General features: G+C 38.0%; 1 protein-coding gene across 2 annotated transcripts; it reads left to right on the top strand.

Moving 5' to 3' along the window:
• Window positions 1-7,211: 7,211 nt before the first annotated feature.
• Window positions 7,212-14,282, top strand: Dmp1 (dentin matrix acidic phosphoprotein 1). Of its 2 annotated transcripts, XM_047565632.1 has the most exons (5): window positions 7,212-7,269; window positions 7,847-7,890; window positions 10,524-10,556; window positions 10,736-10,783; window positions 12,933-14,282. In XM_047565632.1, the coding sequence occupies exons 1-5, from the start codon at window positions 7,212-7,214 to the stop codon at window positions 14,280-14,282; spliced, it is 1,533 nt and encodes a 510-aa protein (XP_047421588.1). The 2 variants fall into 2 exon arrangements, with proteins under 2 accessions (XP_047421588.1, XP_047421589.1); XM_047565633.1 differs by lacking the exon at window positions 10,736-10,783.
• Window positions 14,283-18,628: the final 4,346 nt, after the last annotated feature.

Below are 18,628 nucleotides of genomic sequence, written 5' to 3'. Positions count from 1 at the left end.
TTTTTTTTTTGCTTTTGTTTTATATGAAAGCTCCTATAATTTTAGAAGGAAATGTGTTTTAAGGTAGCTTTTTGGCTTTGCATAGCTTCTTTTTCTATTGTTTCATATCATATTAAAAAATAGAGCAGCTTATTTTGAAAGCATCCTGGGTCCATTCCCCTTGGCCACTCTTCTCTGTGCTTCTGTGCTAGCTATATCCTGTGCACTTCTTACTGACTCCCAGAAATTACTCCTCTATTTGGGTCTGTCTTGGAGGGCAGGCCTGTGCTGGATTAATTTTGTGGATTTTTGGAGGCTAGTCTGCTGCAGAGCCTTCAGATGCTGTTGTGTGCCACTGATCTGCCAGTGATATTTATTGGCTATTTTTGGGTTCTCTTCTTTTCACAACCACTAGATAGATATCCTCTTGCCTCACTCTGCTTATTCCTGTGTTGACAGTGTGTAGGTGGTTTGTCTCCAGTCACCTTGCCGGGAGTTTGTGGGTATAAAGTGACATGGAGGATGGTTACTCACTACAATAATGGCTTCAACACTTCCTCAGCTCCCTATAGTGCATTCTCATCCTCATATAAAGAGGTAGAAACTTTTTTCCTTTTGAATCTTGGATGGCCTTGTAACCGATTTGACCACTAGAATGGACAGAAAGTAACATTCTGGACAACTCTTGGGCCTCAGCCACAATTTTGTAAGCAGTCTCAGTTGTAAGGACAGGATCTGTAAAGAATGGAAATGCTTGGAATAACAACTCCCAGACAAAAACCCTGTGAAGGAGTCATCTTGATGTTCTAACCCTCATGAGTCCCCTGCTGGTTGTGGACCTATCTAAAATACTAGTTATTTTATGACATAAAACAATGGAGTAGCTTCTAATACAGCGATAGGAAATAGAATACCTAGTTTTTTTTTTGTTGTTGTTGTTGTTTTTTTGTTTTTTTTTTTTTTTTTTAGAATACCTAGTTTTATTATAAAAGATGCCCAGAGATTTAGTTTTGTTATCTAGTTACACCTCTATTTTTATGTGGGGATTTGGAGAGAGTTTCAAACACTGTCCTGTAACACCCTCCGCCCAAATCTTTCCAGAATCCACTCTGACATAAGATTATAAGGTTCTTCTAGGATAGACCTCAGTCAAGACCCATGAAACCACCAGGGAGTATAATTCAGAACCAGAACAGAACACAGGGAATTTATAGCTTCCCCTATGAACTTTGACCTTCTAATCAACTCTATATGAAAATATACTCCACTCATTTTCTGCCCCCTCACTCCTTGTTGCAATACGTAATGAATAAGTTCACAATCCAGATATTTGACATTAGTTCTATGGATAAAGTTGAGTGCCACAGTTTTCTTAGTCCAGATTGCTAGAAGTATCAATTAAAAATTTTAATAATCATAAAAACAAAAAAAGAGAGTGAGTCATGTGTTGCACTGCAGGCAAGCTAATAACATCACTAATTTAGAAAGTGATCCATTCAGTCACTCAAAAAGTACTGATTAAGTGCATATTATGATCCAGGGACTGTCTGAGGTATTAGGGTACCAGGTATGTACCCTGAACAGAACAAACATACCTACCCTGAGGAATGAAAGTCCATTGTCTTATATTCTTAAATGTCTGTTCAGTGATCATCCTCTTGTTACTTAAAGCATGTCCTTGGAGGGTGGTGCCAAACCCACTTTCAGATCCCCGTGACAATCTTCAGCATTCTCCCTGGAAAGAGTTCTGGTAAATATCACTGGATTCATTTCATCACATTTCTGGTGATGGCCCAGAGTCCCTTGAAAATCTGTTTACCTGGATGCTATTTACCTAGTATTTTCCTGTTTCCAATTCTGATTTCAAAGTGTTACCCAAATGTGGCAAGTAGTTTGGAAGGAAAATTAAAGTGATAAAAAGATTTAAATCCTTTTTTCTTCTTGTTGTTGTTGTTTAAAAAAAAAAGCTAATTAGGCAAGGTACTTAAACACTTCCAATTACCATAAAATTGTACACTTCCTTACATTATTAAGACCTTGGGGTTTTTGTACCCCAGTGGAGGAAGAGGAAATAAGTAATAGTGGTAGTTAAAGAAGAAAAAAGAAGGAATAAAAACCCATATTCTCAACACCCACAATTTAAGAAAATCTAGTATTTTAGTAACTTCCCTCATGTACTACCTGGAAATTTACATTAACAGGAAACTTTCTATCCACCTCTGACTCTCCTTTTCCCATCCTTGGTTCTACTGGGATCTGTTAGTGGGCGGAAGACATTGTCATTGTTTATAATGTTCATAATCCTGCATGGATGTGAATGACATATATTTAGAAATCAAAATAAAGCTTTAGGAAGATCTTCAATTTAATGGAAACTAGTCTAGTCATTTGGGAACCACAAGAGCTTTTTAGGGAAAACCTACCTCTGCCAGCTGGAGGAAGTGTGGGTGTATGGGGTCCCCATGATACCTGTGATGTCAGTCACCGCCAGCCTGAGGCTGATTGGCTCTGAAGAGCTGCAGCAGAGTTTAAATTCCTGCACCATCAGAGAAGTGTTCAGAATAGCAACACCAGAGTGGCTTCAGTGAGATTTCCTCTGTGAGAACTTCAATCCGTTTTTTGAGACTTTTTGGAAAAGACTTGGTGAACTTAAAAGGGTAAGGTTCTTTCATCATTTCATGTTAAAAATGACTTTTGCTGTGTGTTGAATGACTTTTGTATGTTAAATGTGTAATATTTTGAGGGGCATTAGGCTTTGCTGAGAAAGGTGGGGGAGCGCTGAAGTTTAGGTAAAAATGCTTTCCACATTTATATCTTGCTAATGTCATAGTAAAAAATGATATTAAAATGACGGAGTAAGTCAATAGAGTCAGGTGTTTTTTATTTTTTGGAAATGCTCTAATAAGATCTGTTCATAGTGTTTCTGAAAGGAGAATTTTACTGAACAGGGACTGATGGAAGGTCATTTCAAAGTTTAGCTTTAATTAGCAAAACAAACTTTTACATGTAGGCTTCCTGGATATGAAGATGTGAAAGAATCTACACTAGGCTAACAGGACTTTCAAAATACAGTCTTTTCAATCAAAACCATTTTATATTGTTCATCTAGAAAGCATTCAGCAATATTCATTATGAACTAGATAAGTAATTGAAAGTATGTGCTAAGATCACTGAAATGACCCAAGGTTGTGAAATGGCAAGGTGTTTCTGCTGGTTGGCTGGGTCTTCATGTTAGCATAATGCTTTGTGTGTAATCAGAATTTTGTAAATGTTGAATATGATTGTCTTTTAAAAGATTTTCTGGTGTAGAAGACGTAGGTATGAACTCTCCATATTATTTTTACTTGCTGCATTTACTCCACTTCTGCATTGGTAGCATGAGTATTTGTCCTCCACATCAGAGAGGGGAGCTGGGTCAGGCCATGCATTCTGCATGACACCTACCAGATCCCATGTGTAATTTCAATACTTCAAGCAAGCTGTCTTCTTCAAGAGCAATAATTTCTGGTTAGTTAAACTCTTAGTTCAACCAAGGTTCATGTAGATTATCCTCCTTTACAACCCTGTTGATTAAAAACATGTGAACAAGCATTTTCTAAAGAACATTATTATCATCCTCCAAATGGTGATGTGGGTCAGTGTGTCTCAGATGCTTAGGGTCCTTCCCAATCTACATTTGGGATGCCTCTGGGTTATTTCACTGCAATTGAAGGCACATAACATTGAATTGATTGTAACCAACTGCAAGAGAATTACAAAAGGAAAGAATGAAATTTTTTATTGATTTATTTGTTTGGTTTTCTGAATTCCTGATAGAGTTCACATCTTGACCAAATTTCTTTTTATTTTCAAAAGTAATAATGTAAAAAATGTCACAGATTCTGGTTAGTTGGATTATGGGAGAATTTACTTTTGTAAGACCAGTTTATTATTATTATTATTATTATTATTTTATTTTTTATACATTGCTGTACACTCGGCACCTAGAACAGCACCTGGCACATTAACTGTTCTCGACAAATACTTGTTTATTGCTAATAAATAAAAACATTGTTCACAAATATTCATTTTTTCCCATTAATTTTCTTGAGGATAACATGGTTAAGAAAAAAATAAACAAGTTTAATGTAACTGTTTTCCAAGGTGGGGAAGAGTCTATGATCTTTCAAACTTTTATTTTCTTCATTTGCCTTATTTCTTTCATTTCAGTTTATATAAAAGAAGACCTGTACTTTACATGTGAGTCTTAACTCTGAGGAAATCTCAGAACAGAACAGAACAGGTTTCCTTACTTGAGAACCCAGGCTTGGAATCTGAACCACAATTCCTCCTCCAGATCACAGTTGTTTGGATCTTTTCAACTCTGGGAAAACAATTCAGAAAGGTTAAGAGTCTCTATTGCACTGACTTCCACACAGTGGGACCTCAGGATAATGACATCGGTTTCCTCTTGTCACAGGCTCTTGCTGTAGAATGACAGCATACAGAATACAGAAAAGACATCAACCAATCAAAAAGAGCTTGGGATTCTGGATGCATAATTTTCAGGCTTGCAGCAATTTATTTATTATTCAGAAGAAGGCTATGGCTTATCTGCTTCTACTTGGATACTAGCTACAAAGCTTATAGAAGAAGTTTGGTGCTCTCATTTGGAAATGTACCTCACAAAAATACCATTATTCTTATAAAAATACTAATTGTAAACCTAATATAGGATTTAAAAATCTGACTTTCTTTAATGCTTGAGAGGAGTGGGCTTTATTCTTTGGGAGGCAACATCAGCTGTCTCAGGACTCTCGGGTGTCTTTTATTTTACTTAACCAAGCTTCTATTTGGGAAATTATTGCTTTAGTTCATGATGCTAGGTGGTATTTCTAAAAGCCTAAACAAGTTAGTGCATCTTCCTTATGTTTCACAATATCCTGTTCCTGAGAAACCTGAACACTGGAAGCATGCACTTCCTTGGCAAAAAACCCTACAACATTCACTGGTTTAGAAGGGATGCATGGTGACATGTCCTCATATTTTAATTGTTAGATAATAGGGAAGGTAAAGAGAACTTTTTGTAGGGAAGTTATAAGAGAACTCAGTAGTCGTTCACCTTTTATCAAGACTGGAATACGTGCTAGTGCTCAGAACATATGAAAGTGTCATTCTATTTAAATTTCATTTGGAACTTTAAAATGTTGAGTTGACTAAATTTCATTTGACCTGCGAAGTTGAAACCATTTGCCTATAGTTCTTCTGAGAATATTGTATTTGGGAAAATTTTAATTTCTTGAAGAATGAATCTAAAAGAATCTTTAAAAAATGTTGTTACTGTGGAAACTAAAGGGAAATAATATCTGTTGAATTGGGACTTGTTTTAAGTGCAGTTGGTAATTTTTATGAGTTCTTTTCAGTTGACACTAGGCAAAGGATTTAAGAAGAAATAAAAATAACATCAAAACATAAAGACTGACATGTAACTTACTGAATTAGAATAAAGAAAATAATACAAATTAAGAATAGTTTTCTGAGTGGGGATAATACTCATAAAATAAGAGGCTCTGACAATTTGAATGTGAAAGTATCCCTTATCTTTATCTTAAGATTTCTATTATTTTATTAAACAAATTGAATATGAGTAGATTAGTCTTAAGCTCAATGTTTTAGACATGATTCAGCATATTCAGACATTGAGCAGAAAGTTCTTATTTTTGAGAACAAGGGTTAAAATCAGTAGAAGCACTTTAAAATCAAACATAATCCTCTGCTCATTGGACTGATTTTATTTTATTCTGTGATTTGTGCATTGGTATTTAAAAAAAAGTTTTCCTAGGTAATACTAATATATAGCTAGGACGAGAATCTTTGATGACTCTTTTGACAGTAGTTCAGGATAAGTTCAATATTTAAAGAAAAAAATCAACAAATGTGAAGTCTGAAATAAACTTGCAGGATTTAAAAAGTATACCTGTGGAAGTGCATTGGACAAATATGTTAGATCAGCTTTCAGGGATTTCTACTACAGAGCAAATAAATGATTTTCATTTAAATCTTTTTGATAACTTTTCACATTAGCATCCAGTAGGTCTATTTTTAGATATAGAACAAATTGTTTTTAGAATCATCAGTTCTTGAAGTGTGAAATGAAGCTACCTCCCAGAAAGATGCAGTTTGATTTGGCATGTTTCTCTCAGCATGATTCACAAGTGTATCCCAAACCTCTAATCTTCCCTAGATCCTTCAGTGCTGAGAATGACACCCAAGAGAATTTAGCATAGTCACGTATAATGTATGACTAACTGTATCACAGTGGATATTAAGAGCTTTCTGGAGCTGTAATATGAAGCCTGCCACAGTATATCTTTTGCAGATCAAGAAGAAAGTACAAAAGCAATTTATTTTGTCTAGACATCATTATGCTTTATAAATGCGACTTAGAAGCCTGTGTGTGTGTGTGTGTGTGTGTGTGTTATGTGTGTACAGATTCCACCACCTATCAGTGATGTCAATAAATGAGTGATTTAGGGGGATTTGCTTGGCTAGGTTGCTCTGCCTTACCAAGCTGCAGAAGTATAGTGAAAGTGAACATTTCTCTGTTCCCTTTCCTTTCATTTATTTTTTTCCATTCATCACATTTTATGTGTTAGTGAAGAAGTGTTTTTAGACTTCCTCATTGAAAGTTTTCAGTTTATCTCTTAGGGGTGAAGTTTTAGTTTATTTTTTAAAAATAGCTCTATGGAGATATAATTTGCTTAACAAATACATATCCTATTTGAAGGATAAGTTTCCTGGGTTTTGGTATATTGAGTGAAGCAACTTTCACCATGATCACTTTTCGAATATTTATATCACCTGTGAAAGATATCCTGCATATCTTATCCATCATTCCTCAACCCACTGTCCCAAGCCTGAGCAACCACTAATCTAGTTTCTATTCCATGGATCTGCCTATTCCAGACATCTCATATAAAAGGCATGTGGTCTTTTATGTCTGGCTTCTTTCACTTGCATAATGTTTTCAAGGTTCTTCTACCTTGTAGCATTGATCACTGCTTTGTTATTTTTATGGTCGAATAATATTCCATTATATGGATACAGTCCATTTCTTTATTAATTCATCAGTTGATGAGTATGTTTGGTTTTTTTAATAGGAAGAAACTTAAAAAGTTGAAGGTCCTTGATTTCTTTAGCCTGGTATAAAACTTCGATGTCCTTCATTACAGGTAGAGGCATCACACCCAACTATGAAGACTGGCATCCTGATTATGTTCCTTTGGGGGTTATCCTGTGCTCTCCCAGTAAGTGTCAGAGTCAGGGCACATGTACATACATAACTTTAAATCTAAAATTCCACAATTTTCATTGGCTGTGAACCCAAGTGACTGAGTATATTCCAGTCCGATGATCATTGTAGTTTGTTAGAAAGTCGTTTGCTTTGTAATATCCAAGTTATTCCTTATTTTGTTCAGTTAACCCAATAGTTATTAATGACCAATAACTCATTTTCCCACAATAAACAGTGATTCTCAAAGTGTCACCCAGACCTGCAGAGTCAGGATCTGCTAGCGCTTAGTTAGAAATGCAAATTTTGAGGTCGTACTTTACATCTACTAATTTAGACATTATAGGAATGGGACACAGCCATCTGTCTTTTAACAAGATGTCTAGGTGATCCTGATGCAGACTAAAATTTGACTATCACTGATCCTAAGTGTACATCATGTTAACTACTGCCTTGGAATATTTATTTTTGTGGTGCTGGAGATCGAACCCAGGGCCTTACACAAGCTAGGCAAGTGCTCTGCCGTTGAGCCAGACCCTCAGCCCTCTTGGAAGTTTCTCTATGGGTTAACTAGGAATCCTGATTTTTCCTAGGTAGCCAGGTATCAAAATACTGAAACGGAGAGCTCTGAAGAATGGAAGGTGAGTATACATATTACTTTTTGAAAGATTTAATTTAAATATATGATTGGAATGACCCAATGACTCCATTGCAAATGCTGAAATTGCTAGTGCATTATGACCATATTAATAGCCTAAGTGCAATTTTTAGTCATATCAAAAAATAATGCTTCAATTCCAGCTTAATAGTGTAATTTGGTGAGGAGCATCTTTTTCTTTCAACTTTATTCTTCCAGTAGATGTGTGGAGTAGTGCAAGGGGGTGAATAACAATGAAAGAAGACAGTCCATGAGAGATTAGGATTTGAAATCTGTTTAAATGGTAGATGTCTCATAGGCAGGAAGTCAAGTCCAATGAGGTGAGAAAAGAAAGAAGAATGAGAGGACACTGGAGTGTTTGGAATGAAGGTGATGCTTATTGATGTTGAACTCTCCATAACCCAGTAGTTAGTAATTCTCAATAACACAAGAATCATTGCCAGGCATGTTTCTGAGGACTATGTTTAGAATTTCTTATTTTTGCACCAACTCAATGGATTAGACATCATATTTTAGTTCCATTTTACAGATGAGAAAACTGAGGCACAGAGAGTAATGTAGTCTGTCTAAGTTACATGGCACTGAATTTATGCCACTTGGCTCCAGAATCTACCTTCTTACCCAGGGTGACATGGCCCTTTTAGGAAGTGGGTCAGGTAGGTCTATGATGTCTCTAAATTCTTAAGACTGACAGTAGAAGTAAGGGTTAAGATCTTACTCTGAGACAGAGCCTTTTGCTCAATACTTTGTTTCTTGCTGTCTTTTGCAAACGATACAACTTGGGCACAGTGCTTTTGGTGGTGGCCAACTAATGTCAGAGGCCTGCTGTGGGGTCCTGCCCCTGCCTTAGACTAGGATAGACATTGCAGGGTGTATTAGGAACTTTCATGGGAGAAGTCCATAGGCTGACTAATTTAAAAGCAGTCACTGTAGATCCTCTCTCTCATTTAACCAGAGACTCACAAACATGCCTTGTTCTCAAGTCTAGCCTTGGCATGAGAAAAATACCCCATGTCTTGCTCTCTTCTACCCATTAATTCCAAATGATAACTGACTAGAGTGGAGTTTGCCATTGTGCCTGCCTGCAGTATCAGAGAGCAAAGGCAAATGATTACAGCTCCCTTCTCGGAGACATCCCAGCCCGGCACTGCTGAGAGGCATGTTGAAGACATGCAAAAGCAACACCCCCCTGCTCTAGGTGTGCCACATAAAACCTTGTCCGGCTCAAGGGAAAGAGGAGAAGAGATGGTGGGGTGTGAGGGGTTGGAGGTGAGACAGAAGTTACTCAGGCATTCCTTTTTAATTTTAACTTTTTATTAGAACTTTATAGTTATACATAGTAATTGTGTTCATCCTGACAAGCTCATATATGCATGGAATTTGATTGATCCCCCCTTTACTCTCCTGTTCTTTTCCTCTCCCATTCTCCTTCCTCTTCTTTACTTGTCTTTTTTTTTTTTTTTATAGTCAATTGGTTATTTTTACTTGTGCATAAAGGTGAAATTCCCTGTGATATAGTTATATAAGCACATAATATGATTCTTAAGAATTCATTCTGCACTGCTTCCTTTATTGCCTCTCTCTGCCTCTTGGTCTCCTTCTTCTACTATGATCTTCCCTTTATCTTTATGTTATCCATTACTCAGATATTCTTATAGTTCTCATGAGACTCAGGAAAGTGAAATAAATCACAACTGTGAATACAGCAGTTGAATTTCAGATTTAGCATTTGATTTTAATATCAGTGCTTTTCAGTGACTCAAGAAAGATTTAATGGCTTTATCAGTTCAATTTTGTCTACTATTGAATTTGATAGGGGGGATGTTCTCAAAATGTATTGTTTCTTTAGTTTATATCACATTGACTAGTCCTCAAGATGTTTTCATAGGTATTAGCCAATCCCATCCTCACAGTGACCTTGCAAGTTAAGCATCATGGGTGTTTTTCTAATTTATGAATAAGAAACTGACATGTGTATTGAATTGCCCACCTTCATATAGAGTAACAGACCACTCCAACTTACATGGGTCTTAAGGGTCTCCCAGAACACATGACTTTCAGTGCTAACATCAGGATGGTTGACTTGGAGAACTGAAACCAAAATCAATGAGTTCATTGAGACTAAACTCTGGGTTCTGAGATTCAATGTTATTATTCTATGTTATAGTTGCTCTAAATTGTAAGAACTTCAAAGAAAGTATACATATATATGTATGTGTGTGTATACCTGTGTATGTATATATGTATGCATATATATATTATATATATATATCTGTACATATACAGGTGTATAGCAGTGTACACACACACACACACACTATATATATAATATACATATATATACACACCACATATATATACATGTATACCTATCTATATATTTGTAAATGCAGCATTAGATATTCAAAAATCTTCTGGGTATTTTAGGTCTTTTCAGGTTATTAGTCATTTTACCTTCATTTTCCCATAAAACTTCATTATTAGTTATGTAAGTTATAAAATATATACCAAAAAACTTTAAAAAAATCACCTAAAATTATTCCAAATATTTGCAATGATGTAATCCATCTATGAAAGAGTAATTTGTTTTCCTTTCTTTCTTTTTTTTTCTGTCAGGATCATTTGGCTCAGTCACCAACACCACCCACGGTAACTATCTCTTTTATTTTTGTCATAAATATGTCATGAAGTAACTTCAACACTCTTTTCATTGCCTTTTACCATTTTGAAAGTAGTAAATACAAACTTCAAGCAATTGATGTGGATCATATTTTTTTCTTTCCTGAGGAATTACTAAAAGGAAAACAAACATTTATTTTCCCTTTCAGGAGAACAGTGAGTCATCAGAAGAAAGTAAAGTTAGCTCAGAGGAACAGGTAATTAAACAAGCCTTGCTTAACTTCTTTGGCTACTTAGGAATTGAAGGAAATGATGATAGATTAAATTACCTGAAAACAGTTCTAAATATAATATTTTCTAACCATTGGCTATGCTGGCTAAATAGTCCCATAAAATGAGAAAGGAAAAATGAGTGGGGAGAATTCAAATGTGGACATGCTGTTCATTCCATTTTTACCATCTGAGATATTGTGGTCCTAAATGTCCCTCCTAGTTAAAAAAAATAATCTTGTATGTGTACACACCAATGGTTATTAGGTCTGTTAGTACTAGCTCACTCAATAATCTGAAATATTGCTTTTACAATTAGAGCAGTTCAGGAAAGGAGAGGGAAACTATTCTGGCTCACATGAGGTGCCACTGGGCCGGGTGTGCTCTTCCATGTCAAGAACACATTGAGGAGAGGAGATGAGAAGAGAAGAGAGGAGCGTTGTGGGGAAGCAGCTTGAGAAGAGCTGCTTTAGCAATAACTTTCTTAATTTCATCTTTGCTCCTGGGGGTTAAAAAAGCAGTCTTAGTTTATATGTCTTTATTAAGAAATTCACTTCTTAAATTTTTTTTTGAGACTGAATGTTATTACTTTTTAAGCTGTCTTAACTTTTTACTTATTCATTTATTTATTTTTGTAGTGCTAGGGTTTTAGCCCAAGGACTCACATGTACTAGGCAAGTGCTCTGCCACTGAGCTACACCCCCAGCCCTGTCCTATCACTATGACCAAACTCAACCCAGTACGGGGTCCAGAGACTCCAGGAATGTTGTTTCTCCCTGAAACTTCCACCCACATTGCTACACTCAGCCAGTGTCGGAAGATGAATTATCAGACTATTTAACTCCAATTTACTAATGGTTTGTCAGAAGAACATTCTAGAAGTTAAAAGCAGAGAGCTGGGGAAATGATTTTCCTGAAGACTTTGTGATTTATTACCTTAAAGTTCTCAAGCGAGGGTAACAACTGCTTGAGAAGAGCATGATGTGTGCTCGATAAGGTAGGGTGGGCTAAACCCACACATTTCCACCGTACCTGTGCAGAATTCCAGAACTGGGAAGAGATGGGAACATCATGCACTCCGAATGGGAACTCAAGACACTGCTCAGTGGGGACATGTGGCAAAAGAAAGAGAGAAAGAAAAAAACAAACTTGACACATATGCTGTGTTATAAAGAGAGCAGATTTTTCCAGGGCATTAATGTATGAAGACCCACTGTGCTTCCTTATTTGTGCAGAACATGTAGTTATTCATAGGATAATCTCTCTGACCTCACACTTAGAACCAAGCTGACTTGAGGGTTGTGCTAGTGTTGCCTTCTGAGACTTCACAGGCAATTCTCTACCTGTGCTCATGAGACAGGAACATGATTTGGGTGAGGTGTATATATACCTTACTATGATATTAAATTAATTAATTAATTAGTTTATTTTAAATAGTTGTTGATGAACACAATACCTTTATTTTATTTATTTTTATATGTTGCTGAGGATTGAACCCAGTGCCTCACATGTGCTAGACAAACACTCCACCACTGAGCCACAACCCCAAACCAATGTTTTATTTATTGATTTTTGAACTTAATGTTTCACCCTCTTGACCTAACACATTTTTTTTTCAGCACAGAGTTGATTAGAAATAAAGGTCATTTTAGAATAACTGAATATTTTTAAAATTCTCATTTTAAACTAAACAATTCGATGGTTGAACATTATAAACTAACTCCTTGATTTATAATACTTTTCTGAGGGGCTAAAGTGCAGCTGCAGAGCACTTGCCTAGCACAGAGAAGGCCCAGGGTTCCATTCTCAGCACTGCTAAAAAGAAAAAAAAAATTCTCTGAATTTTATTTAAGGAATCATATTTATAGTATGATTTAAGTTCTATAAATGTGATTTCCTGAAATCACATTCTTTGAGAAAAACTGCAGCATTGAATGAGGGGCACCTGTACAAAATGGGAGAGCATGTGTTTCAATCCCTCTTCCTTCCCATTTCAGCTCTGGTAGAGATGTTTCTAAACAGTAAGATTGACCCTAGGTTAGAGGAGGAAGGAAGCAGAAAAAGCCTGAATAAGCATGAGGTAACTCCCTCCTTATCAGCTCCTAGAGTGACCATGTTCCTTAACCCCCAATCCAGGCAAATGTGGACCCCGGTGACAGTGCCGAGCTGGAGGATGACCTGGGCTCTGATGATCGTCAGTATGCCTATAGACCAGCTGGCGGCCTCTCTAGAAGTACAGGAAAAGATGATAAAGACGATGATGAAGATGACAGTGGAGACGACACCTTTGGTGATGAGGACAATGGCCCATGGCCTGAGGAGAGAACAGGAGGTGGAATTTCCAGAGCCGATGGTGATGATTCTGCTGATGCCACACCATCCAGTGAAGAGAGCACCTCACCAGAGGACAGTGACCAAGACACCACCAGCGAGAGCAGGGACCTTGATCTCGAGGACGATGTGGGCAGCAGGCCTGGGGGAGAGGACTTCACTCAGGAGAGCGAGAGTGAGGAGCACTGGGTGGGAGGTGGCAGTGAGGGGGAGAGTAGCCACGGGGATGGCTCTGAGTTTGACGACGAGGGAATGCAGAGCGATGACCCCGACAGCACTAGGAGTGAGAGGGGCAACTCCAGAACGAGCAGTGCTGGCGTCAAATCAAAAGAATCAAAAAGGGACAGTGAGCAGGTAAGCACTCAGAATTCCGGGGAGAGTCAATTAGTGGAGTATCCCAGTAGGAAGTTTTTCAGAAAGTCCCGGATTTCTGAGGAAGATGGCGGAGGTGAGCTCAACGGTAGCAACACAATGGAAGAAGTCAAGAGTGACTCCGACTCCAAAGAGGCCGACCTCAGCCAATCCAGGGAGGACAGCAGGAGCGAGTCTCAAGAGGACAGCAAGGAGAGTCCGTCTCAGGAAGACAGTGAAAATGCACAGGAGCCCAGCAGTGAGTCCAGTCAGGAGGGTGACTTGGCCTCTCACGAAAGCAGCAGTGAGTCTCAGGAAGAGGTGGTGAGCGAGTCCAGGGGTGACAACCCAGATAACGTCAGTCGTGCAGGGGACCAGGAAGACAGTGACTCCAGCCAGGAGGACAGCCTGAATACGTTCTCCAGTTCAGAGAGCGAATCCAGAGAACAGCAAGCTGACAGTGAGTCCAACGAGAGCCTGAAACTCTCAGAGGAAAGCCCAGAGTCCAGCGAGGAGAACAGTTCCAGTCAGGAGGGTCTCCAGTCGCAGAGCGCCTCCACAGAGAGCCAGAGTGATGAAAGCCAGTCTGAGCAGGACAGCCAGTCTGAGGAAGAGGCTGACAGTGATTCCCAGGACAGCAGCAGGTCAAAAGAAGATAGCAACTCCACTGAGAGCACATCAAGCAGTGAGGAGGATGGCCAGCCCAAAAACATGGAGGGCGACAGCAGAAAATTAACAGTTGATGCTTATCACAACAAACCTATCGGGGACCAAGATGACAATGACTGCCAGGATGGCTACTAGCATCTGCTTTCCTAAGAAGTGGTTCTCACAGAAAGGACTTGTGGGAGCTTCAGAGTAGGGAAGCTATTACATCTGTAATTTATTAGTATTTTGATCAGAAAGATAACTTGAGACCATTTCTTTCTGAAAGGAATTGCTGGATATAACACTGGTTTCTAGAGTGTCACCATTCCATAGAAGTTTAAATAACGTGGAATGCACCAAAATATACTCATTGAGACCAGAAGTAAGGAAAGATGTGCCTTATATCTCACAGTGGAATAGTTCCTAACTCATTAACCTGAGAGACAGTTATTGAGGTCCTGTTATGGCCCAGGTACTGTGCTAGGTGCTGGGGGATGTAAAGAAGCTTCAGATTTGTTTCCTGCTCCTGAGGAGCTTATAGAAAGACACACAATGCTCAAGAGTTAGAGGGATACGGAAGAGAACAACAAGAATGGCAACATTACACATGGTAAATGCCATAGCAGAGGTACAAACAAGATCTATAGAGTGCAGAAGGGGTGATTAACTTTGTCTTGGAAAGTTAGTGGGTTTCACAGTGGAAAAACCCCTGGAGTTGGAAGGTTGCATAGGATTTTTCCATTAAGAGCAAGAGAATTCTATTTATTTTTGGGTTAAAGAATACTAATTCTTATGTAATTAAATATTTAGTTTGTGAAAGCACTTTGAAATGATGGAGGTGTTTTGGAAAAGCAGAACTTATTTTTTCAACTAAGGTATCCTATGCAATGATTTTTGAGGGACTCCCATGATTACCTCAGTGGTGATGGTGTGGAGGACTTGGTAGGAGAGAGTGGGGAAAGAAATCCATCTTTACATAGAGAAATTTTACCTTTATTTTTTTTCTAAAATCAGTTTATGTGCAATGCTATAAAAATTGTCCTCTGTGTTCTTTAAATGTGTTGCAAAATTCTGTATAGGGTTCAATTGATTTTTGTCAAATACCATTTGAAATGTTACCTCAACATAAAATATTTGTTTTGTAATAAAGATAATAATGCCCAGAAGAAATATGTACTTATTTGTTATGGTAGTACTCATTATGAGGATATACTTATGGTAAAGAACTGTTTCTTTAAAACATAACATTACAGAATAGTTTATTAGCTTTCTCACTTAAAATGAAAGACTTCCTTAAATTATTTCATGGCAATGCTATTTATAGCTCAGCATTTTGATAAAATTACATGTTGCTTGTGATGTTTCACTAAACATACCTATTTTGGGGTGGAATAAAAATGAAGTAAACTCTTAGTTTTTGCTGGAGGCCACAACAACAACTCCTGATGTTTGAGTTTAATGTTGGTTTATGCTGGTCTCACACTCTTATATGTGGATATTCTAGAAGCTACAGGGAAACATGTTCCTTATATTTTGATTCCTATGAAGGAAACTACTTCACCTTCTCTCTTCTTTACAAACGAGTTTTTCCCCATCCTTCCACTGGAGTGCCCTAGAATTCTCCTTGTTGAGGAAATCAAGAAGACTTCTACCTTCAGTCTGCTCCTTCTCATCCTTCACATGGTTCCCTCACGAGGTGAAAGCTGTATTCACTTCAGGAGTGTGTGTGTGTGTGTCCTCCTGTTTTCAGATTTTTATTTAGTAGATTTGAAGTGAGACTCAGATTTCTGTATTTCAAAAGGGAACCCAGAAGATTGTGATGGAGCCCATCCCTATACCTACATTTGGGCTCAACGGCTCTTTACATGAATTATCTAGCTTCATTAACCTACAGGTTCCTGCTGACTCACATCTCTTTCTGAGAACTGCCCCTTGCTTGGACCCTCAGGCACAGGTGACCAGGCCTTCTAACAACTCAAATGCCCCATAGCTGATTGGATAGGATAAGCACCTGACCCCAGGGAAGATGGCTTATTATGGTCCTCAGCCTCCAAGGAGGCATGTTGCCCCAACACGAATGAGGATGATTTGAGGGCTCATGCGACTTTCCCTCTCTGTAGATATGAATATTTAGGGAAAGAGATGTCAGAAAGTGGTCAAAACAAAAACAAAGTAATACACAGAAAGGCAGACATAGAGATGAGGTTACACTCTGTGTGAAGAACAAACTAAAAATTATTGAACTCCTGATCATGAGGGGCAAAATGATAATCTTCTTGTATGGTTGGATTGTGACCCTCCTCTTGCCCCCCCAGGCCTTCCTATATTTCCATAATATTCCTTTTTCTGGAGGTCCACCTTTGTCCTTTCAATATACCCACCTGTCTTGAGGCAACCTGCGTGAATCTTTGTTCTTTGCAACCAAAATTCCTAACAAACCCATACTCATAAACTCAAGCATTAAGTTAGCCAGTGTTCCTAGATGTGGTCCTATAATTCCTTAACTAAGTCAACTCACAGGATTTTTTAAAAGAAAAGAATAATAAGAATTTTAGTAATATGCATGATAGAAATCCTGTAAGGCAGAGGTAGAGGATTTCAAGTCCCCATAAACTAATCTAATGTACTAGATATAGACATTAGTGTATTTTGCAACAAGAAGTGAATAGAAATGATATTCAAAGGAAAGCTGCCTGGACTTTAAGGTACAGAAAATTTTTTTATGGAGTTCTTTATTGAAGTCTACAGTGGATGGGTTCACTTGGGAAGCCAAATCACATTTGGTCACCAAATTTTAATTAATAATAGGAAAGAATAAGAATGAAAGGCTATATAGTAAGCATAAATGACAACAGAGGAAGTTTTGCATTATGTAGGCTTAATCGTATTGATTAATCTGTAATGCTCCATGAAAAACCCTATAGATGGAACTGGAAAACTGGAAGCCCCACTCCCTCACCCCAGAAGGTGCTCTAAAGTGCCACAATCGATCAACTCTTACTCCAATAGCATTGTTTTTTAATTGTATTTAGGATAATTCATTCTTCTTTAAATGGCCCATTCTTTCTTTAAATGGAGTCAGATACTTAAATTGGTTTCTATGTAGTCCTGCTGGCCTGGGAGTCAGTTTGCTTTCTCCAGATAATTTTACATATCTATGTAGATCTTAAAATTTAGTTCCTAGATAGCAATATTACTTTATTCCTCCTACCTCTCCAGTGAAGTAAGTTCCTTTTTTTTTTTTTTTTTTTTAACTCCCAAATAACTACAAATTGGAGGTTTCTAACTTTTACTGTTTACTTATTTACTCAACCATTTATGGAGCCAGGAATTGGGCAAATACAGGGATGAATGAGATATTATCTCTTCTCTTAAGAAAGTCATTGTTAGGTTGGAATTTGGGCGACTGTAGGAAAGAGAGGAGAGCAACTGAGATGAAGGACAGCACGTCAAACGGTGATCCATCAAACAGGCAAGAAAACTACACTGACCCTTAACCCCACCTGTTGACCCTTAACGCCACTGACCCTTAACTCTACCTGTTGACCCTTAACTCCCTTAACTCCACCTGTCACTCAGCAGGACCCCCGCCCATTCCGGCCTATAAAGACCCTGGGCAGCCAGGACCCTGCGAGATTTTCTCCGGTTCCCCACCCTGACCCCGGGGGCTGGGAATTTCGCCTGAGGGCCAAATTCTAATAAAGCTTGCTTCGGCCCTTTCTGCCCAATTTTATTTGGCTGCTAACCGTGCCCCCAAGCTTACAGTCATCATCCATAACAGAAACAAAAGTGCACTTGCTATGAAAGTTGAGCAGGTTGATACAGCCCTACTTAATGTGCTATGGGTTCTTCAAGGAAAAAAAAGTTAACTTATTTATGGAGTAGGGGAGGTGTTGGGACAACTGAGGTGGATCTTGGGGAGTGAATAAGAAAACAGGAAGAAAAACTTTCTAAGTAGAGGGTACATAGAAGTGAGTGCACAGAATCATTTATGGCATGTTAAAGTATGGTAAAAAATAAGGTGTCACTGAAGCCCTTGGAGAAGAGGAGAGAGAAAATGAAAAGAGAAGCAATTGGAAAGGTAAGCTGGGATCCAATGTGAAGGATTGTGGATGTCAGAAGAAGAGTAGCTTTCATTTTTGTTCAGTGCTTTTCTGGTGCCAGGTTTTCATAAGTGACATACTATACGCAAACTGTCTTTGAGATACATATTATAAAATCTCTACCTTTTAAAAAGTATCTGTGAAAAATAAAGATGAGCACACAAAACAGAAAAGTTCAATTGATGAAGCCTAAGTTTCCTTTCCGTTCAGTAATGAACCACTTAATTATTTTAAGCACTGAATTAACATTCATGAATAGGGACTTATCTTCCGGAAATATAGCCAAGGGAAGTGGTATATTCTCTGCTTGCTCTCAACACCTAAAAAAACCTCAAGAACCTCTCAGTCACTTTCTAATAGCTTGTTTTTCTAGTCTTCTTGTTATTTCAAGTTAGTGGA

Source organism: Sciurus carolinensis, chromosome 10 (assembly GCF_902686445.1).
Source record: "Sciurus carolinensis chromosome 10, mSciCar1.2, whole genome shotgun sequence".
Classification (NCBI taxonomy): domain Eukaryota; kingdom Metazoa; phylum Chordata; class Mammalia; order Rodentia; family Sciuridae; genus Sciurus; species Sciurus carolinensis.
Note: the sequence above shows the minus strand (reverse complement) of the source record. Positions and strands in the feature narration are given on the sequence as shown.

Bases quoted from the DNA above. Each gene is read 5' to 3' on its own strand.
- Dmp1 (XM_047565632.1), top strand. From the start codon at position 7,212: ATGAAGACTGGCATCCTGATTATGTTCCTTTGGGGGTTATCCTGTGCT. The intron at 7,891-10,523 runs GTGAGTATACAT...TTTTTCTGTCAG, and splicing joins AGAGCTCTGAAGAATGGAAG to GATCATTTGGCTCAGTCACC. The intron at 10,784-12,932 runs GTAATTAAACAA...CCCCCAATCCAG, and splicing joins AAGTTAGCTCAGAGGAACAG to GCAAATGTGGACCCCGGTGA.